Source organism: Ornithorhynchus anatinus, chromosome 12 (assembly GCF_004115215.2).
Source record: "Ornithorhynchus anatinus isolate Pmale09 chromosome 12, mOrnAna1.pri.v4, whole genome shotgun sequence".
NCBI classification, from domain to species: Eukaryota; Metazoa; Chordata; class Mammalia; order Monotremata; family Ornithorhynchidae; genus Ornithorhynchus; species Ornithorhynchus anatinus.
Window position 1 is genome coordinate 22,158,774 of NC_041739.1, and position 25,195 is coordinate 22,183,968.

General features: G+C 40.0%; 1 protein-coding gene across 4 annotated transcripts in view; it reads left to right on the plus strand.

The window, feature by feature from the left end:
- LRBA (LPS responsive beige-like anchor protein) overlaps positions 1–25,195 on the plus strand; it is a 552,105-nt gene that overhangs the window by 476,499 nt on the left and 50,411 nt on the right. For 2 of the 4 annotated variants that reach the window (XM_029076638.1, XM_029076640.1), the window contains exons 49-50: positions 20,083–20,172; positions 24,666–24,858. In XM_029076638.1, coding sequence (XP_028932471.1) covers positions 20,083–20,172; positions 24,666–24,858 — 283 coding nt within the window. The remainder of the gene's footprint in view (positions 1–20,082; positions 20,173–24,665; positions 24,859–25,195) is intronic. The other 2 variants (XM_029076639.1, XM_029076641.1) reach the window with 1 other exon arrangement.

Consider the following 25,195-nt stretch of genomic DNA (forward strand, 5'->3'; position numbering starts at 1 on the left):
AGGCACTGTTTTAAGTGCTGGGGCAGATTCAAGCTAATTAGGTTGGACACAGTCCATGCCCCACATGGGGCTCACAGTATTAATCCTCATATTACAGATGAAGTAACTGTGGCATAGAGAAGTGAAATGACTTGCCCAAGGTCACACAACAGACAAGTGGAGCGAGAATCAGAACCGAGGTCTGTGCTCTATCCATTAGGCCACACTGCTTCTCTCTGCCTAGCCAGAGCGGGGTCGGGAGACCCTGAAGTGGTAACAATAAGGTGAGGTCTTGGCTCACGCAGGCCCCTGGGCCCCCGAGCCATGTGTCCTGGGACATGTGCACCCCTCCCCCTATGTCATCCCAGCTGGGGAATGAGGTGTCGAACGACCTCACTGGAGCAAGGACAGTACAGACCAAAGCAGTGGTAGCATTTCTCGACAGATTAGAGTGCATTGGAAAGAGTGTAGCTGTGCCTGGATCACCCTGCAGTTTTCTGTCATATTATTGTGCTTTTGGTTTTTTTTAGACTCAGTCATTATGGACTCAGTCTTTCCCAATTTAGATTGTGAGCACTGCTGAAGTCTAGAGACCAAGCTTTATTTATCCTTTATTGTAATCTTCTCCAGTACTTCCCCCCCCGGCCCATGGTACTGTTAAGCGCATAGTAATAAGTAATGTACCAGGCACTGTACTAAAAGCGGGGGTTGATACAATAATAATAATAATGATGTTGGTATTTTTTAAGCACTTACTATGCGCAGAGCACTGTTCTAAGAGCTGGGGTAGATACAGGATAATCAGGTTGTCCCATGTGAGATTCACAGTCTTAATCCCCATTTTACAGATGAGGGAACTGTGACACAGAGAAGTTAAGTGACTTGCCCAAGGTCTCACAGCTGACAAGTGGCAGAGCCGGGATTCAAACCCATGACCTCTGACTCCAAAGCCCGTGGCTCAGTGGAGCCACACTGATTATACAAGATAATCAGTTTAGACATAGCCCCTGTCCCTTTTGGGGCTCACAGTCTAAGTGGGAGTGAGAACAGGTATTGAATCCCCATTTTACAGGTGAGGAAACTGAGGCACAGAGAAGTTATGTGATTTGCCCTGGGTTACACAGGAGGCAAGTGGCAGAGCCAGAAATAGAAACTAGAGTCTCTGATTCCCAGGACCTTAGTGTTTCCTCCAGGCCACACTGCTTCCTGATTAATGCTGTACTTAATTATCAGGTATCCCAGTGGCATTTTATGGTGTTATTTTGCGACAGAAAAGCACTGTGGTAAGATTTTCAAGTGCCTTTTTGTTGAAGTGTCTGACTTGAGAGAATTTTTGTGGCCTCTTCAACTGAATAATTTTACAACGACACAGTAGTAGCTGTGGTATTAAGCAATTACTGTTTCAAACACCATGTTATATGCTGAGGTAAATACAAACATAATCAGTTTGGGCATAGTTTCTGTCCTACAAGGGATTCACAGACTTTGAGGGAGAGAGAGAAATTTAGTATCTTTACCCCCATTTTATAGATGAAAAGACTGAGGCCCAAATAGGTTAAATGATTTGCCCAAGGTTACACAGTAAGTCAGTGGCAAAAGCTGAAACTAGAATCACAGTCATGGGGTTTTTCTACTAGACACCACTACTTCTCTAAATTGTATTTTTATTTACAGCTATAAAAATTTAAATATTTGTTTACTTGTTTATAACCTGAATATAAAATTAGGTTTTTGTGAGATATTTTGTCTCGTAAGAAAGGGACTATAAAAATTCTAGCTTGTTTTTTTTTTCTCACCCTCTTAACTTCCTGAATTGTTAATACATATACCATAGTAAGTAAGCATAAAAATTATCTCACTATAAAAAGGGCACTAAACGATGGAGAAAATAACTAGAGAAAGTGTAATCAGAGTTACAGCCTGCAGCACATTAAACTTTTATGTAGTTTTTAATTTTTACAAAACAGCTGGTTTATCAATGAAGAACTCTGATCTACATTTGCATACATCATGCACTAAAAAAAAGTTGTTCCAAGGAACGTATTTCCAGAGTCGGTTTTAAAATGTTGTGACCCCAGAGTAAAGCTATAGCGTATTCAACATTTTGGCATTTATTTCACTAGCTCTTAATGTTTCTGTGTGGCTCTCTGAGTTTGTAATGTTTCGTTCTTCCCATGAATTTAAGTTGTTTCCCACTCTTCCTTCCCCACAAAATAAACATCACATTCCCTCAAACCCAGAATCGAAAACTTGAAAGAAGCAGAAAGAGAAAGATTCCATATATGAGGTTACAGGTGCTATGTTTAAAAAACTAGTAGGAAGAACTCAGTGCGAGGTAATGGAGAAGCAATGTGGCCTAGCAGATAAATCATGGGGGTGGGAGTCAGGAGGACCTGAGTTCTAAATCCCGGCTCCACCACTTGTCTGCCATGTGACCTGGGCAAACAACTTAACTTCTTTGTGCCCCAGTTGCCTCATCTGTGGAATGGGTATTAAGAGTGTGTCTCTTATAGGGCCTGGACTGTGTCCAACGTGAATATCTTGTATCTACCCCCAGTGCTTAGTACAGTGCCTGACATATAGTAAGTACTTATTAAATATCATAAAAAAATCCTAAGAGACCAAGGAGGAAATAGATGGTTGTTTTTCAACAGACAAGTTCTACAAATCATGGGAAGAAGCAGTTCCAATACAAAGAATAAGCAAGAAGGGTTGTCAGGTTGAATAAAAACTCTGTAAAGATCAACAGGGCAAAAGCTAAGATTTCAGGCTGATCACTAAAAGAGAGAATGAAGAAAATGTAAAACTATATAGGGACAAATCAGAAGCCTAGAAGCTGTGGAGGTTACAGACACTAGAAGCAAAGAAAGTTAAATATAGTTATTTAACTCCATAAGATTAAAAAGAGCACCAGAGAAAATGTTACTCCAACCTGATAAAGCATATGTCTGAAAAGAAAGATGCTTTTAATGATTTTTCATTTCTGCCTTTTTGAAGTTCGAATGTAGAGTTGAACAGGCCAAGTTCCAGTTTATGATGGAAGATGGTAAAGCTAAACTAGAGTGATGAAAGGAATAGTTAAAGGTTATCTAAAATTACTAGATGCATTTCAAACAGGCTCTGGTACTTAAATAATTGATTAACATTGTTAGAGAGCCACTATCTCTTATTTTGGAGCTTTACAGTGGGACAAGAGAAGTTCCCAATATTTGAAAAAGTAAAGAGAAAAAAAGAGTATCATCCTGGTATGTTATCCATCTGCCAGTTAAGTAGCAGCATGTCCTAGTGGAAAGAGCATAGACCTGAGAGTCAGAAGACCTGGGTTCTAATATTAGCTCTACCAGTTGCTTGCAGTGTGCCCTAGGGCAAGTCATTTCACTTCTCTGTGCCTCCTTTTCCTCATCTGTAAAGTGGGGATCCTGTAAAATGCCTGTTCTCCCCCTTTCTTAAACTGTCAGCTCAATATGGGACAGGGAGTGTATCTGAAATGATTAACTTACCCCAGCATTAGAATATGTTTGACCCATTATAAATGATTAACAAATACCATAAGAATAAATAACATAATAAAAATATTATAATACCAAGAAGATGGTGTGACAAATGGATTGAACAATACATTTTCCACCATCTAGAAGAGCAAGAGGTTTTAGGAAACAACTAATTCACTGTCCTTCAATTATAGAGGGCAGGACTTGCTGAGAAGGGGGAAGCAGTAGATCGACTAACCATTGGTGTTTATTTGAGTGCTTACTGTGTGCAGAGCACTGGAACTAAACCCTTGGGAGAATATAATACAGCAGAGTTTGTAGATACGCTCCTTGCACAAGGAGCTCACAGTCTAGTGGGATGTAGATGTAATCGATCTTTATCTCAGAAAGGTTTTTGATTCAGGCCCCCAACGCTTTCCCATTACGAGCTGGGAAAGTGTAATGAAAATGTAACCATTGGCTGTTAGATGTGCACTTAAGGATTGTACCCAAGTGTAGTCATCGATTGCTCAGCATCAGTCTAGGGACAAGTACTGAGCATTGTCTCTCAGTGATCAGTTCTGTAATGTCTATTTAATACTCTTGTTACTGGCCAAATGAAGGAATTGAGAACAAAAAGTACACAAACAGTACAATATTTTGAAGAGATGTGATAATTTTCACAGACAACTATTCAATTCTTTATCATCTTCGTCCTTCCAAAAGTTGATGGCTTATGTCTCAATATGTATTTTATATATCTATATAGCTTCATTTTTATATTCTATTACCTCCTGATTTAGTTCATTCGTGTTATATCCTGGTTTTTCCTTCTTAATTTTTGTCAGTCTCCTTGATTAGCATGGGCGAGGAATATGCTGCTCCTGCTATACCACCTATGTGCTTAGTTTAGTGCTTCACATTGAGTAGGCTCTCAGTGTCTACTGATGTTTGATGGATTGATGGATCGATTGATTGAAAATGTGACTCCTTGGGTGCCACTTCTTCATTTAAGCCCTGAGCCATTTCAGCACAATAGCTACTCTCTGTTACCTTCCATCCCAACCTAGATTTCACAGGTAAAGTGTAAACTGAGGTAGGAAGAGATGTTCTTTTGGCCACCTCTTAATAACATTTACTGACTGGAAAATAGAAGTTGAGCAAAGTATTTTGACCTCAAGTGTAGGAAGAGTCATCTCAGAGAGTGTTGTGTCTAATCCTTGTACTTTTCCCCAGCACTTAATATGGTGCTCACCACAAAATAGGAGCTTAATGAATGCTATTTCTTCTCCCGTCTTGGCATTTATACTGGATGGAAGCAATATTTAAGATGCATTACGCAAGCCAAACCTGAAAATGTTTTCCAAGCCTGTATAAAATGAATGACCGCTTTCTTTAACCCCAGTTGTTTCTTCTAAACAGGATTTAAGAAACCACACATCACTCTGAGATGGTCTTACCCATGCCAGAAGCAGCAGCAATAGTGTTTAGGTTTACATGACCCCAGTTTTATGATGGCAGTAGCTGATCCAATAGCTTATCCGAAGGAAAGCATTTTTGGCCCCACATTCAGTTACTTTCATGGTGGGAGTAGCGAACTTCAGCTCTACAAGAATTGCAAAACACTCACTGCAGTGAATCTTTCACAAAGCATAAACACAATTGGTATTTATAGCATTGTTAACATTTGTTAAATAGTTGGATGAGATTGTTCTGCATGCCTGTTTTTAGCAGGTGGGAGCACAGACCTTTGTGGTGGCTGTTGTGGGTTAAAAAAAATAAAGTGATTACAAAACATTGTGTTGGAACAGAAAATGAAAAGTGTTGAATACATGTAGTTAAGAATTCATGCACATAGTTCAGAGTATGGTAGAAACAGTCTCTGAAGCATTTCTTGCCAGAAGTGTGTTAAACAGATGGCATTTTTGACATAGTGCAGCGCAGGAACTGAGTATGAAAAGCCAAATAAATGTTACGGATTAGTCAAGTTTTAATTGAAAACCTACATAAAAAATGCCATTAAATTGTGCCAAGTTTTTAAAGTTATATACCAGAACTAACAGGTTGTTGGGTGTTTTTTTTTTAACTTAGGTGACTTTATCAGAAAACACAGCTAAGCTGCATGCATAATCATTCACTTTATACTTCTTAACTAATTGTAATCTCTTGCAAAACAACCCAGGGCATATGTAAACAATAATATCCAACTAGGTGTATGATTAAGCTATATGCTGTGAAGTCATAAACACAGTATAATTTTTTTTAATTTTCTGCCTGATTATTGAATCCTGACCCACTGGTCACTTTATAATTAAGTCTTTATTAGTCAATCTGCTTTCTGCTGACATAATGCTTATGTTTAAGCGAGAAGGTGTTCAAAGTAAAAGGTTGGAGGTAATTTTTTAAGAGATAAATGAATGACACTGTAAGAATCTCAAGATGAATGAACCCAAAAAGCATTTGAAAAATGAACATAAAACCACCCAATATACAAGAAATTTCCGAGTTTTATAATAAATAGAATGTAGAATTGCAGCATAATTGTTTTTTCCCTAAAAAAAGTAAAAGTTTTCAGATCTAATGCCTATGACATTGAATTTGGTAGATATATCCCTATTTAACTTAAGGTAAGATCCTATTTACATTTACAGTAATATAATTAAAACCGAGAGGCTAAATGAGCTAAATTAAAATTAACGAACCTTCCTCCCTAACTCTGCTAGTTTCACTGAAAGTTTCCGCATTTATACTTTTTACCTGACAACATGAATGATGATTTCATAGTGAATTTGAAATCATGCTTCTGATCCTAAAACATAATTCAAGAGAAGGGTCAAGCCTTCAAGTACTGAATGAGATTAAATTTGGTCATGTGTGTGTCTTTGAGAACTGCAGCTTTTAATTGTAGTTGTATCAACATTCTTTTTAACTCTTTACGTAGTTTTCTGTTTCTTTTTATATCTTGGCATCATTGAAATATTGTAGTACTATACCGGTCTAGTTCTGCTTTATCTGCTTATTTCCAGTAGCCAGAGATATGGGTGTTTTGAATGAGCACATCAGAGTTCTAGACAGAGATACTGTTTGAAATTATCCATGAACTCAGTGCCTCTGAACATTATTGAGTGACGTTTGTTTCTCTTGGTTGTGTCTGCTTTGACTAGCTGGTTTTTTTCAGATTGGCAGCTGGGATTATATCGCAGTAGACAGACAGCTGCGAGAACCGGAGACTGAAGTGAGGTTGAGCTAGGCCTCAATTTAACATGCCTGGAATGTACAGTTTCAGTTACGAGGCTCTGATGGGAAAATTCTATTCATATTTTCACAAACTCTAATTACTTCCTGTTTTACCTCAATGCCTGCCATGTAATTATATATAATAGTTACACTGCTGAAGTATTTTTCCATTCTCTTCCACTCTCCGTCCCTGGGTACCGGTGCTTTGAAATATGCTTCACTCTTGAAAAGGCAGCTGTTTTGCTACACTTCAGTTCCACTACATTGATCCTATGCTGATACTTTTGATCCCAAACTGGTTTTTGCTATCTAGAATAAGTTAGTTGTAATATCACCTTTTAAGATGTCAACCTTTTTACCGGGATCAGAGAATTAATTACCTCCAAAACTTGAGGGTTAGAGTTTCGTGAGCTCTTCCACACCCTGTGCATATAAAGTTTGTTCCCTGTAGCAATGTTGCACTTGGGTACCCAGTGCCATTTCCCTCTTGGTTCCATGACTACTTTGAAGTCTCTGTTCGAAGAGTCACCCAATTTCTGACGACTGTGCACCTGATCAACTTGTCTTCTGCAGAGAACCATTCAGTGGCAGTTTGAATCGCAACCTGTCTCTTCATGTATCCTGCGTAGTGAAAGGTTGGGAGGCCTTAGGGTGTTCCGGGGCCTTAGCGTTGGTGATTCTGCCTGTCCATTTGATGTTAAGTGGGGCATCCTGTCTCTTCATGTATCTTGTGGAGTGAAGGGTTGGGAGGCCGTAGGGTGTTCCAGGGCCTCAATGTTGGTGATTCTGTCTGTCCATTTGTTGTTCAGTGGGGCATTTGGGTGGCATTGATAGACTTGCTGTCTAAATTGGATTGTAACATCTGAGGTTAACCTGGTGCAACAAATGCTATAGCTGTTTGCAAACAGTAATTGCTGTAAAGCTTTTTATTTTGGCCCAGCGTTTGCCAAGTGGTTTGTGTCTGCAAAGTGGAATCAGTCTTCTAAAGTACGCACTAGCCATCTTCGTTTGATTTTCTGGTTCTTGGCAACACTGGAAATTGTGGTATCCGGCTAACACAATCCAGTAAAGACATTCAGTCTGGTGATGCTAATAAAAATCCTCTGTTATATGTGGATTTTGCCAGGTTCAGGGGCGTATATAATCTCAGTCTATCTCTGGTTAGCTGCTAGTACACATTGCTTAGCTAATGTAGCTATGTATATTCATGACCGCTCTATGTTCCCGAGCAGTCATTAGTGTATAGTAGCTACTGTATGACTGGTAGCAAGACTTTCAATAATGATCTTAACTTGTTGAGTTAGAATAATTTACCATAGCATCCAAATTGTATTCATAAATTCTCTGAGGGCAAAAATCATGTGTTCTTCCTCCGTTGTACTCTCCTATACCCTTAATACAGTGATCTGCACACAGTAAGTGCCTGATAATTCTGTTGATGGATAATACAGTTTTCTGATTTCCAGATTACTAATAATCACTCAGTGATATTTATTGAGTTCTTACTATGTGGACAGCACTCTTGAGAGAGTTCAATACAATAGAGTTAGCCAACATGTTCACTGCCTCAACAAGCTTACGGTCTAGAGGCAAGCTTACAGTCTAGAGTCGTTACTCCATTTGGTTCTGGGGAAAGGCTCAGGCAAGGTACTTCAGGTTTTGACCCCTAAATCTTAAAGATCTGCATAACTTTTTAGTGCAGCTACACTTTTAGAAGTTGCCTGAGACCAACTCTTCTGTTGGTGTCAAATGCTTATGTAAAGTTTAAAATGGAAATTAAGGTACACAAAGATCCAGTCCATTAAGCTCCTATGTAGTTGGGTGTCTTATTGCTATTCTGGGAGTGCTTAGTCAGCTCCTGGAGACCATAGTTTTTTTTCTGGCTAGAATCTTGCCACCGGGGAGAACAGTGGGATTATACTTTATTAGCTTTTATATCGGCATAACCAGAACATACTGTACTTTTGGATGGTCAGTGACTGCCTGTGTCTTTAGTGAAAGCATGCCTTTATTTTGATTGTAACACTTTTAAATATTTCTCTGGTAGTAGAATTGACAATAAAGTTAATGATAAGCTAACGATTCCCTGGAAATAAGAAGACTACAAGTGTAGAAGGATAAAAATTCTGAGAAAATATAATTGGAGTTGTGGTTTTAGGCATAGCCTTTTTAAACTCAAAAACTGGACTGTTTCCAACCCGATTACCTAGTACCCACCCCAGCGCTTAGAGTAGTGTCCGGCACATAGTATGCACTTAACAAATACCATTAAAAAAAGTCAGCGTGGCTCAGGGGAAAGAGCACGGGCTTTGGAGTCAGGGCTCATGAGTTCGAATCCCAACTCTGCCACTTATCGGCTGTGTGACTGTGGGCAAGTCACTTAACTTCTCTGTGCCTCAGTTCCCTCATCTGTAAAATGGGGATTAAGACTGTGAGCCCCACATGGGACAACCTGATTCCCCTATGTCTACCCCAGCGCTTAGAACAGTGCTCGGCACATAGTAAGCGCTTAACAAATACCAACATTATTAACTTTTGATGGGACTTGTTTTAGACATGGCATGGTGAGAATATTACCTTTACCCACTGTGATCATTTTTTTGCATGAAACCCCTCTCTGTTCATTGAGCTTTTGTAGCTTTTAAAAATAGACTTTATAGCTAAGGTTTTGGCTAAACTTACACGGTAAATTTTTGCAGTCTGGTTTGAATCCATTACCTCCATCAGCCCAATTAATCTTTAGTTTTCTCATGTCTTATTTTTACATTCTGAAAAGGGACTAACCTTTAAAAAGTGAAATTCTATTCAGCTTTGAAAACAAAGTCATAATAAAGTTAATAAACTCTTCTTTTTAGAATGGTTAAATGTTAAGGTCATGGCCAAAGTGGTGTGGTTTCAAACCCTTTCTGGCAGGCCTGGCAGAGAAGTGCCGGGAAGAAAGCCCAGAATTGAAACCCTGAAGTGCAGAGGAGCTGGTTTTGCTGATACTTTCTGGAAGGTATTGGGACATTCTGGGCAGATGTTAGCTTCCTTGCCAGTAGTGGAGGAGCCCGCTCCTGACCGCTCTGCATAGGTAGGGAGGAGTTTTCTTGAGGCATAGGTTGGTTGTATTGTGCTGAGCCGTGTTTGCCTTGTCTGCCTGCTCCCTTGCGACCCAGCCAGAAGACCTTCCAGGTGATAATGTATCTTTCTCTGTTCAAACTATATCGGGATAAAAAAAAGGAGGCTTGGGTGAGCTAAATGGGCTTCACTGTAGTCAAAATCCTCTCCCAAGTGCTTCCTATAAGCAAAACCTTCGTGTTGCCATATGTCCAACCAGGCACATTGTGATTAGTCTTTGGTACTCAGGTAATCAAGCTTTGAACTTGAAGCTTTAAACCTCAGTGATTTTAAGTATCTTTTAATAAACCTCAATTTTGATACCTTCTATTGCTAATGTTGATCAAATCTTGACTTTGGCCATTTTTGTGTTGGGAAATCTGGCTTGGCCATGGCTCCTGGAGGCTTGTCAAAGCTATCAATGGGATTCTGGCTCGAGTTTCTAGTCCTGTTCTTTCTTTGGATTGCTCTGAATAGAGAATGGAAGAAACTCTAAGCCGAGTTTGCCGTTATGTTGTTGAACAATTTCAGTCTCTATCTCCTGTAGCCAGCACTTTGGAGTGAAAGACATGTTTCTGCATTTTATCACACTTTGTTTCCAGAAATGTCTTTTATTAGTTTCTTTGAAAGGCATCATCAATTTATTCTTCACATTTACATTTCCAGGTATTTCTGCTGTAATGTTCATATTTGAATTCTTTAAAAAATGTATTTACCTCTAATCTTAGAAGATTACATATAATAAAACCACTGTGATTCCCCGAACTTTAAATAATAATTTTGTGTGTGGGGAAAAAGTTAGGTTTATTATGTTGTTTTTTTTAAAACATTTAAATTGTGTGTTACTGGATAGGAAAACGTAAAAGTTTTTTTTGTCCTTGGGTTAATGGAAGTAACATTTCCCAAGGGTAAGTATAAGGTATCAATCAAATACATATTTTTGAATGTTGATTTGACAATTAATCTGTCTTTATCGCATGGAAATGCTATTCAGAGAGAACGGAAGGGTCGGAAGACAGTATTCTCTTTTTAAAATCTTTAGCTCATTCTTAGCAGGTAAATATCTAATTGTTCTGAACCATCATTGGTTATCTACATGGTTGTTCATTAGGAATTTAAGTTCAGATCTTTACATGTAGCCACTGAACAGTTATATGACTGGGAAGAGTTTAGACCACAGCTATGAGAGCTAGATTTTAGCGAAGTTCCGAAGAGCAAGGTAGTTTTTCAGGCGGGGACCCGTTAGGCCCATTGGAATAGAAACCTGGTCAAGTGGCCACTCTTCTGCAGTGTTTACTAGCAAATGGATATGGACAGAAGTATATGGACAGTCACAACTGGATATTATTTAGGTCAGTGAAAATTTCTGAGTATTGTGTTTTTGAATCGTATTGAAAGTTGAAATGGGAATAATAAAAAATAATAGCTTTTGGAAAAGCTGTTATGCATTTGAATTGGATAAGAAGAGAAGGAAGACTGGAATGAGATGATTTGGCAGATTTTGTGTCCATAGTATGGAGCATAACTAGCTCTCCCTCCCTGACAGTTTTACCATCATTTTTTAAAAAAAAAGCTTATCTGATTTAAGTAACTTTTAGTATTATTCCTAAACAAAAAAAAATTTTAATTTTCTAAACCCCTTCTTTGACTTCCTTTTTTAAAGGATTTTAAATCTGAAAGTCACACCACATTTCTGCTGCTAGCTTTCAAAATGAGTTCATAACTTTTTTCTCTTAACTCAGTTTTATAGTGCTTTTCAGACACAAACATGAAAAAAAAGTAATTTCTGGCTTTGAGTGTTCCTGTTAAAAAAAAGCAACAAACATCTGTTTTTACCTTAACTGAATCCATATGTTCAAACTCCATTCTGTCCCCTTCCGCCTTCACCCCAAAACTAAAATTTACAGCCCTTATCGTTGGGTGCTGCATTTACTACTGAATTAACTTGTTTGCATAGTTCGATTAAAGACTGAGGAGGTCTATGTTAAGTAATAGCCAAGAGCTGCACTGTGACTGTTCCAAGTCTACATTTGTTTCTTTTTCTTGGTTTTATTTTGGGAAAGAATAAATGATGTGAGCATGCAGGAATTAGAAGCCATTATAAACAAATGGAATAAGCAGGACCATTGAAATTCTTTTCATAGTATTTCAATTTACAAATCCTTGAATAAATTCTTTAGATAATATTTGAAAATCTCTATATCAAATGTAAATATGTGGTTTTACAGTCTTGTCATGGGTTGTTGCAAAGGATTTGCATAGCTTATTCTATTTTATTACTATGTGTTACTACAACATCTGGAATAATTCCTGCCATGCCCAGTTTTGTGTTAGAGATCATTAACAGGAAGAAAGCTATTTACTGAACTATTTGAGGACTAGTGACAGACACGTTGGGTGCTCTGCCTTTTGAACAGGAAACTGTGCATGTGTGTGTGTGTGAGAGAGAGAGAGAGAAAGAGAGAGGGAGACCAACTGACCCTTTCAGTTATGCAAGAACAGCTGAGAGTCTGTGCTTCTCCTTAGAGGCATATGATGCTGAGCTTTACCGCTCCAAGTTGCACTTTCAATCCAGGTGACCTGTCCCCCCGAAACTTCAGATTTGGGTCTGGGTTATCAGTCATTCTCCATCCAACAAGATAGTAATTGTTTTTCCCAGTGAGAAAAGTTCTTGGAAATCCTCAAAATAACCTAGCTGTACAGATATATTGCTCACCCTACTTAATTATTGTGGAGGAGGAAATGTAAAGATTTGGCAGTGGTTTCCACCACCATTCAGCTAGGTCCAAGGAATGCCACACTTAGCACAAACTGTGCTGCTATTGAGCTACCTGAGACCTATTCCTCTTCGTTTTCGTATCCACAGATTTGTCCAAACCCTTCTGAATTTTTTCAACCTTGCTTACTTTCTGTGATATTTCCCACCTACAATTTCTCCCCGTTCCCTGGATTGATAGAAAAGGAGGATCTGGAGTAGGGAAAGGTTTTGGTTTGGCCAGAGGGAGCAGGAACCCAGTCTTTACCCTCTCTGGGGCCAACAGGGAGGAGAAAATGGAGTAGAGTCTAACATCCACAAACTTTCTCCCTATTCTAGGATTGAGAGAACTGACCAGTCAGGTTCTTCCACTGTGGAGTGTGACAGTACAACGTGACCTTGATCTTTGACTTCACACCAAGCCTCCCTGGCCCTGTGGTAGTAACAGCTGAAGGTGTCATATAGCTTCACAAATCACAAATGTGTGGCCATAATACACCTAGACACCTGTCAGACTGGTATTCCACACCTGAAGTGCCCTTTTCCATTTCTGTGGCAGGTTTGAGTGGGATTAGGTGGCAGAATTGGTGCAGGGGGACTGTAAGAATAAAGGCTTAGGGCAGGGAGGACAGCAAAATGGCCTCTCCAGGAAGTTTCTGCACTCCTTTAACAACTGTGCTTAGAGAAAATTGCCCAGCTCACTTTTCCTTGTTTCTCCACTTTAATCAAGCCAACAATGGTGCTTATTCAGTGCTTACTGTGCAAAGCATAGTACTAAGTGCTTGAGAGTGTGACAACCAACTTGGTAGACACATTCCCTGACTACAAGGAATTTACGGTTTAGAAGGGGGAGACAGACATTAAGATAAATTACAGAAGCTTCTTATGGGCTGGGAAAGTGTTTCCCTTGTAGAGAGTACAGTATAGTACAATGCTCTGCAAATAGTAAGTACTCAATAAATACAATTGATTGATTGATTACTAAGTGTAGTGGGGGTGAAGGTGGGGTGGATATCAAGTGCTTCAACGGTGCATAAGTGCATAGATGTTGCAGAAGGGAGAGAGAGAGGGTGTCGGGAGAGCCTCTTGGAGGAAATGTAATTTTAGTAAGGCTTTGAAGGTGGGGAGAGTGGTGGTCTGTTGGCTATGAAGGGGGAGAAAGTTCCAGACTAAAGGAAATGGGCAAGGGATTGGTGGCAAGATAGACAAGATTGAGGTCCAGTGAGTAGGTTGGTATTAGGGAAGTAAACTGTGCAGGCTGGGTTGTAGTAGGAACTCAATGTAAGGTAAGGTGGGAGGTGGTGAGATGATGTGGTGCTTTAAAGCCAATTGTAAGCTGCTTCTGTTTGATACAGAGATGGGTTGGCAATTCCAGAAGTTTCTGGAGTAGGGAGATGTGGATTGATCATTTTTCCAAAAAACCGAGGTCAACCGAGGGAAGTCTGGAATGAAGTGGGGAGAGATGTGAGAGAGGTCAGCAAGGGAGCTGATGCAGTAGTCAAGGCAGGATATTACTAGTGGTTGGATCAGCACAGCAGCAGTTTGGATGGGGAGGCAGCGGCAGATTTTAGCAATATTGTAAAGGTTCATTCATTCAGTAGTATTTATTGAGTGCTTACTATGTGCAGAGCACTGTACGAAGCGCTTGAAATGTACAGTTTGGCAACAAGGATGAAACTGTCAGGATTTGGTGATTTTGAAGAAGTGGGTTGTTTGAGAGAGATATATAGGGATAATGCCAAAGTTTATGGGTTTGTGAGAAAGGGAGGATAATGGTGTTGGCTAAAGTGCTGGGAAAGATGGGGGAGGACAGGGTTTGGATGAGTTCTGTTTTGGACATGATAATTTTGAGATGCCAATGGGACATCCAAGTAGAAATGTTCACTTTATGCAAACTTTGAATAAGAAAAATCTTTAAATACCAATTGAGGAGGCTATCAGAAGCACCTTATTATTATCAAAAATGATTTACTGAGGGGCTATAGTATGCCCAACTCGTAGAGATATAAACATCACCATTTGTTCTGTAAGTTGGTAAGTCTAAATTTAGAAGGATTAAGGATGAGGAAGATCAGAAGTATTAAAGAGTAGTAAGTATTGAGGCTTAGTCAAATCAGCCAGGAAAGGCTTTGGGGAGAACTTGGTCTTGAATAAGGAAAGGGTATGATTCGACTGTGGAGGGGAGAAGAAAATACTTTTGGGAGATAGCATAGGTGACGGTTTGAGTGCAGAGAGGGTGAGAATGTAAAAGAAGTTTAGAGATTGATAAAGTAGTATAGTTAGAGGATTAAGTCTCTTCAACTAGAGAAGCAGCATGGCTCAGTGGCAAGAGCCCGGGCTTGGGAATCAGAGATCATGGGTTTGATTTCTGGCTCTGCCACTTCTCAGCTGTGTGATTGTGGACAAGTCACTTCACTTCTCTGTGCCTCAGTTCCCTCATCTGTAAAATGGAGATTAACTGTGAGCCTCATGTGGGACAACCTGATTACCTTGTATCTCCCCCAGCCCTTAGAACAGTGCTCTGCACATAGTAAGCACTTAACAAATAACAACATTATTATTATTAAACTTCTGATCAAAAGATAGATTTGGGGGAGGGCAGAAGCCTCTGGAACTACCCAAGATGAGGGAACAGGATAGCCTAATAGAAAAAGCATGGACATGCACTTGGATCTGTGAGCTTCGAGCATTTGATATTTGCCCCACCCCCCCACCCCATAGCACTTGCGTACATATCTTGAAATTTTATAAGTTCGTTACATTATATAGGCTGTAAGCTTGTCATGGCAGGAAACGTACTCAGTACTTGTTGTACTGTACTCTCCCAAACTTTTAATATAGTTTTTTGCACATAGAGTTCTGCACATAGTAAGCACTCAATAAACACCGTTGATTGATTGACTGATAGTCAGAGGGCCTGGGTTCTAATTGCGGCTCTGCCAACTTTTCTTCTGTGTGACCTTGGGCAACTCAGTTTCTCTGTGCTGCGTTTCCATATCTGTAAAATGGTGATTAAATGCTAGTCCCTCCTACTTAGACTGTGAATCCCATGCTAACTGCTAACTGTGTCCAACCTGATTATCTTGCATCTACCCTAGCACTCAATACAGTGCTTGACATATTGTGAGCTCTTAACAAGTACCATAAAAAAAGAAATGGTAGAAGTAAAATAATATTTAGCACTTTGAGTGAACATAGAAGGTATAGGGTTTATATTGAGGTTCTAGCATGAGCTGGTATTTAATAATAATTATAGTAATAATAGTGATATCTGAGTGCTTATTATGTCCCAAATAGTGTGCTAAGCATTGGGGTAGAGACAATAAGTTTAAAATATCTAAAGCCCATTATATTTGTTAAGATTACAGATTTCTTATGGCTGATCTATGTCTGGACTTCAACTCATTTATTAAGTATTAATAGCCTTGAGATGAATTCAGATAGCTTCTATTTTATATTTGTATTAGAAAGAAGGACTTGAAGGAGGTATATTTTTATATCTGAATCGAGCAACATGGAGCAGCCTCTTATGGTCATTTTGAATTATTAATCGTAGCAATACCTAGTATTTATTTTGTGCTTTTCTCACAGATGCTCAAAGTGTTTTACTGACATTGTCTCATTGTTTTTCTTAGCATCTTTGTAAGGGAATTGGTAATTTTATATATACATATGAGGCAATTTTACAGTTAGGTAGGCCTTTCTCAAAGTATATCTGACTGGTAATGCTTGCCTTACTGAAGTTTATATTCTGAGATAACCTGGTGAACATAGATGTTCCATTCTCCTTTTGATTTTGGAGATTTTGGGTGTGGGTGTAAGTTCATCCTTACTAGTAGGATATTAATTGTGAGAAACAGGTCATTTCTCAGTTTTGTTCTTCCCACACACTTAGTTCAGTGTATTGTATCCAGTAAGCACTTGATCAATACTATTACTGCTTAGGTGTGGAGCATCCTTGTTTAAAAAATGAAAAGTCAGTGCCAGCGTTGGAGCAAAATCCAAGTTTTTTGATTCCCATTTTGGTGCTTTATTCAATCAATAGTATTTATGGAGTGACTACTGTTTGTAGACCATTGTACTAAGTGCTTAACAGTAGAATTAGAAGACAGAATTTTTCACAGAATGGAAGAATAGGTATGCGGATAAGTGAGTATTCAAAGCAGCGTGGCTCAGTTGAAAGAGCCCAGGCTTGGGAGTCAGAGGTCATGGGTTCGAATCCCGGCTCCTCCACCTTTAAGCTGTGTGACTGTGGGTAAGTCACTTAACTTCTCTGTGCCTCAGTTACCTCAAATGTAAAGTGGGGATTAACTGTGAGCCTCACTTGGGACAACCTGATTACCCTGTATCTACTCCAGCGCTTAGAACAGTGATCTGCACATAGTAAGCGCTTAACAAATGCCAATATTATTATTATTAATAAATAGTGGTATGTGTGCCTCAATTTGAAAGAGAAGGAGGGGCTATGGGTAGCTGTGAGTGCTAATGCAGAAGAGGCATAAAAATGCAGAGGTGGTAGTTGGGAAGATATGACCTGTAAATAAGAAACATTAATCAGGGAAAGACTCCTGGGAGACTTACCAAAGGGCTTCAAAAATGGGTGGAGCTGTGTTCTAGCAGATACGAGGTGGTGGGTGGGGGGACAGAAGGGACATCCCATGAAAAAAGATGTAAGCAAGGGGTAAGTGATGGGAGAGACAAGACTAGGCCTCAGTTGATTATCTTGAAAGGAATTTAGCATGTGTTAATGATCTAAGTTGGCAAGTAAGAGGAAGAGAATCGACTGTCTCCCTAATGCAGAGAGTAATGGGTCTTCATTGGAGATTTTGGAGGAGTGAGGAGGAGGAGAGGAATGGACCAGTTCTGAAAGTGCTGTGGAAGAAGAAGCAACAGGATTTGGTAACAGACTCAATATTTTTTTTTAATTTAAGCACATACTATGTGCCAGGCACTGTACTAAGCGCAAGGGGAGACACAAGTTAATCAGGTTGGATAACGTCCAGTGTCCCACATGAAGCTCACAATATGAATCCCCATTTTACAGATGACGAAACTGGGACACAGAGAAATGAAATGACTTGCCCAAGGTCACACAGCAAAGTGTCAGAGTCAAGATTAGAACTCAGGTCCTTCTGACTCCCAGATTTAAACCATGCTGCTTATCTGAAGGAGGAGCTGAAAGAAGGGAGGAGACAAGGGTCATATCAAGGTTATTAGTGTGATAGATGGGAAGGGTAGTGGTGGTGTTGTCAACCGTAATGGCAAAGACAGGTAGAGGAGAGGAGTTGGGTTGGAAGATAAGGAGTTCAGTTTGGGGCATACTGAGTTGGAGATGCTAGTGGCTCACCTAGAAGGATTCAAAAGGAAACACAACACTTCAGGGAAGGAGAGATATCAAAGCTAGCAAGATAGATTTGGGAATCATCCATGAATAATAGTAATGTTGGTATTTGTTAAGCGCTTACTGTGTGCCAAGCACTCTTCTACATGCTGGGGTAGATACAGGGTAATCAGGTTGTCCCACGTAAGGCTCACAGTCTTAATGAAGCAGCGTGGCTCAGTGGAAAGATCACAGGCTTGGGAGTCAGAAGTGATGGGTTCGAATCCCAGCTCTCCCACTTGTCAGCTGTGTGACTGTGGGTAAGTCACTTAACATCTCTGTGCCTCAGTTGCCTCATCTGTAAAATGGAGATTAAGACTGTGAGCCTCACATGGGACAACCTAATTACCCTGTATCTACCCCAGCACTTAGAACAGTGCTCTGCACATTGTAAGTGCTTAACAAATACCAACATTATTATTATTATTAATAATAATCCCCATTTTACAGATGAGGTAACTGAGGCACCACTCTTTCCACTGAGCCACACGAAAAGGTGGTAGTTGAAGTCATAGAAGTTGTTGACCTTCCAGATTGTAAATCGAGAAGAGAAGTGGACCCAGGACCGACACTTTGAGGGGGCCTCTCAGTCAGAGGGTGGGAAGCTGAGGAAGAACCAGTGAAAGAGACTAAGAAGGTAGAAGGACAACTGGAAGAGAAGTGTCAGAAAAACCCAGCTTAGTGTCTTCAGTGGTCCCCAGTGTTAAAGGCAGCTGCGTGGTGGAGAAGGATTAGAACAGAATAGTGTCAATTAGATATGGGTAGCACATTCTCAGTGGAGTGATGGGAGAGAAAACCATATTAAAAAAGAACAACATGGAATTAGTAATATAATAATAATTGTTTTATTTAAGTGCTTATTATATGCCAAGGATTGTATTAAATGCCTGGGTAGATACAAGGTAATCAGGTCAGGTGCAATTCATTCATTCAGTCATATTTATTGAACACTTACTGTATGAAGAGCACTCCCTGTCCCACAGAGAGCTCACAGTCAGTATAAGGGGGAGAGAGAATAGGCATTTTCCCCCATTTTACAAAGAGGGAACTGAGCCACAGAGATGTTAAGTGAGTTGCCCAAGATCACACAGCAGACAAGTGACAGAGCTGAGTTGGAGGAAAGGAAGTAAAGACAACCACCATGAGGAGTTTGGTCAGGAATGAGAAGAGGGTGATGAGGCAATAGCTGGATGGTGCAGTGAAGCAGGGGAGATGTGTTTGAAGGCAGAGGGGGAAGACAGTGAGTGGCTTCAGGGAAGTTAAAGAGTGGGTGCAAGCTTTCTTTAAGGGAAACTTGTAAACTGTGCTGGATTCCTGCAAGGCTGCCTATTCCTTCACCTTCTGAGACAGCAGAAATGTGACTGGAAGATGACTGGGCAAATCACTAGGACTTTAATCAATTACTTTGTGCAGAGCCTTGGTCCCAAGGTCTCTGTGATTGGATGTCATGTGTGGTAGGAAACATCTTTATCTTCACCATCATCATCAGACTGCTCTCCATCAGATCCATTTCTTGTGGTTTGCCTGCTCTTTTTTACACTGGGGTTCACCCTGTTCGATGAAAGAACCTGTGATTAATTGTGCTTATCTAGCTTTGGTCTAGGATGTTTAGGTTTTATGTTCAAAGGCAGCTACCAAAATTCTTTCTAGTCCTCTTACTCAAACTCTTTCTGTTCCCTTTCTGCAAATATGATGTAGGACCAAGCCATAGTCCCAGATTCTAAATCGCCTCCCTCACTTTCTTACTGATTGAGGTGAAATGAGGTCCAGGTTCTTGAACAAACGTTGAAGTACACTTTCTTTGTACCTGTAAAAGATTAGCTTTTGTTCACTGAGGATGACGCAAGCAGGAAATCAGAGCAAGAAAGCAGACACAACGCCAAAAAGGAGGGTCTCTGATTGTAATAGCTGGTTTCTGTTTAATATCACTGAACAAGATGGGGCTTTGTAGGGTTTTTCATGGAAATAGCATCCACAATACCAAAAGATGACCTCATCCTCAGTACCAGTGCCAAGCACTTAGCCCCACTGTGAACACACGGGCTTGATTTTCAACATGAAACAAGCCAGAAGTGTGGAATGACATTTTCAGGTGACAGTTATGGTTCTATTGCCTGTAATTAGCACCTCTTAACATGCAAACTTGCCTGTGTCATTTCCAGGCTGTGGAAGCTCAAATCCGAAGTTTTGGACAGACTCCTTCCCAACTACTCATAGAGCCGCATCCTCCAAGAAGTTCTGCCATGCAGGTGGTAAGTGTTGCCTTTCATTCCCTTCACTTTTTTAATTATCAAATTTAATGGTATTTGTTAAGCACATATTATATGCCAACCTCTGTCCTAAGCTCTGGGGTAGGTACAAGTTAAATTACGTTGGCCACAGTCCCTGTTCCGCATGGGACTCACAGACTAAATAGGAGGGCGAACAGGTATTTAATCCCCATTTTACAGTTGAGGAAACTGGTGCTCAGAGAAATTAAGTGGCTTGCCCCAATGGCACAGCGAGCAATTGGCAGAACTGAGAGTATAACTTTCAGACCCATGCTTTTTCCATGAGGCCATGTTGCTTCTCTGTTTGCTCAGAGATGGTGTGCCAACCCAGTAAGGCGCTCACCTAAAATGGTTTTGTTCCAGCTCCCTGAGAGGTCACAGTACTAATGGGTTTGACTTCAGAGTTTCTGTTCTGTAACGATGAGGATCCACAGAGCTTGGTGGAATGCTTGTCTGTTTTCCCCCACTCAAGTAGTTTGGATTTTCGTTCATGGGCTTGTCATTGTGGTCATCGGGCAAGGCCATCGGGGACCTTCACAAAATTGCATCTTACCTTGGAATCATCAGTGGCATTTATTGAGTATGGGCCTGGGAATCAGAAGGTTGTGGGTTCTAATTCCAGCTCTGCCACTTGTCTCCTGTGTGAGCTGGGGCAAGTTACTTCACTTCTCTGTTTCTCAGTTACTTCATTTGTAAAATGGCAATTGAGACTGTGAGCCCCATGTGGGATAGGGACTGTGTCCAACCCAATTTACTCATATATACTCCAGCAGTTAGTAATAATAATGATGGTATTTGTTAAGCGCTTACTATGTGCAAAGTACTCTTCTAAGCACTGGGGGGATACAAGGTGATCAGGTTGTCCCACGTGGGGCTCACAGTCTTAATCTCCATTTTGCAGACGAGGTAACTGAGGCCCAGAGAAGTTCAGTGACTTGCCCAAAGTCACACAGCTGACAAATGGCAGATCCAGGATTAGAACCCATGACCTCTAGACTCCCAAGCCCAGGTTCTTTCCATTGAGCCACGGTGCCTGGCACACAGTAAGTGCTTAACAAATACTGCAATTATTGTTGAGCACTTACTATGTGCAGAGCACTGTACTAAGCACTTGGGAGAGTACAACAGGGTTGGTAGAAACACTCCATGTCCACAGCAAGCTGAGAGTCTAGAGGGAGAGAGTTATTTCACTGATTTGTTATAGACTCTGCCTAAATGGAGGATTCAAACTTTTCATTTCATTACTTTAGGTATTAAGGGTCGATGAGACAAACTCACATAGTGTTAAAAGGTTTTCTAGTTATGTCTTGTTTTCATTTGTTTATGTGACTAGTCCAGGCAATCTTTTCCATTTTTCTTAACTCTTTTTGCAGTGTGTTGTCAAAGAAACTTATGCAGTACTATACTTTGTAATCTAAGGCCACAAGAGTGAGAATAGAAGAAATTCAGCAGCTGTTGGCTACATCTCTCTCTACCCACATTTTCATATCTTCTGAACTCTGGCCTTTTGTTATGGAGAGTGACCAGTGGCTGTTCATACCACAGGCATGTTTTGCCTATAGATCCCTAAATTCAAAAATGAGGAAGGAACTAGAAATGTAGGATAGAAGCCAGACTCCCCAGACAATTCTCCCAGTGCCATTTCTTCCTTTTTTTTTTTTGTTATTTTCTTGTGATATTTGTTAAGCGCTTACTGAGTGTGAGGCACTTTATTGGGTGCTGCGGTAGATACAAGTTAATCAGGTTGGATACAGTCTCTGTCCCACAAAGGGCTCACAGTGTTAATCCCCATTTTACAGGTGACATAAGTGAGTCACAAAGAAGTTAAGCAACTTGCCCAAGATCACATAGCAGACAAGTGGGTTAGAGCCTAGGTCCTCTGACTCCCAGACCTGTGATCTTTGCATTAGATTATATTGCTTCTCTAACTGCTCAGAGAAAGTGCTCGAGGAAGCCCGTTGTGGGCAGGGATTGTCTCTCTTTGTTGCTGAATTGTACTTTCCAAGCGCTTAGTACAGTGCTCTGCACATTGTAAGCGCTCAATAAATACAGTTGAATGAATGAATGAAATCTGGGGATTTTGGAGTTCTCATTGGTGCCTCATGTCTCCAGTTCATCTCAGTCACCTCTCTGCTTTTTGACTATGGATCTAGTCAGAAATGCCCACTTCCAGAGGCTCCTCTATGGTCAGTAACGACATGACAACTGGAGATGGGATAAAGGAGGCCCTTGGAATGCCAGCCTCTTGCGATAAAGAGTAACTTGTCTTCCATAGCAGTGAGCATGTCCATGACTCTACCCAACTCTGCATTCGTCTTGCAGTTCAGTAGCTGAGTATTCTTAAATAGACCAGAAACACTAGGATTTTGTGATTTTTGAACTTTAATTCTATGTATGGCAGGATCAGGATTGCAAAAATAGTTACAGACTTCTTCCTTCTAATAAGATAAGCAACATGCCAGTTAGAATGTTCCCTTAATACTGCAGTGTGATCTCAAGAAATATTATGAAAGCAGGTAATTGAATATAAGGCACAGTGCTACGTTAACTAAATTCATTCCTATTTCCAAACATCCCAAAGTTAACGGTACATTGTGCCCAGTATTTTAGATTTAGAATCAGTTTGGTTTTATACCAAAACACATAAGACTATTTAGTGCTTTTGTTTTGTTTTGCTTTTTTTATTTTTAAATTTGAGACTTTTCAAAATTCTAAATGCAAATGGTGGAACCATTAAAAAAAATTCAAAAAGATTTGCTTCCTCAATGTATTATTCACCTAAAGTTCAAATGAGCTTTTTTCTCCCTCTCTGAGAATCCAGCAAAAATTAAAGCCACTTCGTGCTGTGTTAAGTGCATAAGCCATAATATACACCAGGTGTAGTAATTAGCAGGCACACGAAGCTGCCTATTTGTCTGGTTTTGCTGCTGTTGCTGTATCCCCCTGTGTTTTCACACCATCAGATAGCTGGATTTAATTGAGGCCACATCAGATGAGGCATTACTGACACCTTTAATTGAATGAGCATCCAGGGAGGATTAACTCATAATATTGATTGGCTTTTAGCCACTTGCTCAGAAGGGTGTCTGGCTAGCTTATTAGTTGCCTTTATTTACACCTTTATGCAAAGAGTGCAAATAGGAATTCTTAGTGCAATATGTTTTTCTAAGTACTCTTAATAACTTTTTTAAAAGGACTGATAATAAAAATGCAAATGCATTTAATTTTTTTATTAGCACTCTGTAGAAATATATATTAAATGTGTTCATTTACACATTTATGTGTACCTATAGGTCTTGAAATATTGTAGTAGGAGGGAAGCTAGAAACAGTTATCAGAGTGTTTCAATTTTGAGGGATTCAAATTAGTTGCTAGAAGATGACATGGTAGAAGAGAGCGGCTGGCATTTTACTTTCTAGTGATTATATTTTAGTCTTACAACTCCCAAGTACTGTGGCACACCACCACAGAGTGGAAGTCAAGCTAATAAATCTGGCCAGTTTGTTAGCTGTAGCACTGTGTGCTGAATCATTACATGCAAAGTTGCAGGGATTTTCCAAAGCCTTGGCAAGTCATCAGAATTTACTTTGAGGATTTCCATGAGAACAGCCAGTACTTAGTTACCAATCGCAGCTTCTCACAGGTGCATTACCAAAAAGAAAGGAATCGTTAAAAAAAAAAAAGCAACAAAATAAAAAAAAAACACTGGAAGGTTTTTAACTACTGGAGGCTGAGAGAGGCAACTAAGTGTTTCTTTTCAACTTCTAGCTGGATGCTTCAAGGAAGAAAATGCATTTGCATTATAATAGGGTGCTGTTTATGACTATGTACACTATATAAATATATTGGCTTTACAAGTACATTTAATTATGCTTTGCTTTGAAACATGTTTATAATTAAGTCTGTGTATTACACTCATAAGTTATTCTGAATAGTGCAAATATGCATGCATTCAATCTATCTGTATGCGAATATGCTTTCTCTAATTTTCTTTTAGTTTGTCAAAATCTTCACGTCAACTGAAGTGAACTTTTGATAGTGTCTGGGAATTTCCTTGGCTTGCTTCTATGGCTTTTGCCTTTTCTGACATTTTCTTTGGTGTGCTGCCTCTGTAGCGCCAGAAAATAATTAGTTTGGCAAATGATGGGCAATTGGAAACCGTTAGTGCAATCTGTAGTATTCTCTTAAGTATATGAGCTTTTCTAGCCCCATGGAGTTTCCAGCCTAATCCATTTAATGGATGAAGGGTCCTTATTAATATCTGTTACTCCAGCCACTGAGAAATGCAGATGAGCAAATAAGTAAAGTTGCTGTTTCCAATAGCCTCTCCGGTGCTTTCTTTGGTGGCTGCTTTGGGGGCTCTGCTTGTTTTTAATCTGTTCTTCCTCTTCTTTTCCTGTCCCTTTTCTCTTTCTTGTTCCCTGTTCGTCTTTTCTTTCCCATGTATTTGGGTTCTTGTCATGCCCACTCAACAGTATCTCCTCCTGCAGAGTCCATTGATGTTCACAGACCAAGCTCAGCAGGACGTTATCATGGTCCTCAAGTTCCCATCCAACTCGCCTGTCACTCATGTAGCAGCCAACACCCAGCCCGGTCTGGCAACTCCCGCCGTGATCACAGTCACTGCTAACAGGCTATTTGCTGTGAACAAGTGGCATAACCTTCCCGGTGAGTAAAGTATCAACATCATGAAGTGCGCTAACCAACTCAGCCAAGTCTTAATGGGAAATTTTAGCACGTCCTTTAAAATAAATGTATTCGGTTGTAATTTTGAAAGTGTTAATCTGAATCTTTAGTCTGTGAGTGCTTCTCATTTAGCATTAGTAGTGCAAAACTTGGAGGAGCCCATCTGAGCTCTAAAATGCAAAATTTTCTAACCCCAAAATATCTCACCTGCACCTGGTGTCCTCCATTTACGACGAAACAAAATATCGATTGCCTAAACGATGACATGACAAAAATGAACAGTATATGTCAAAGATAACAGGGGCAGTTGTTCATCCTG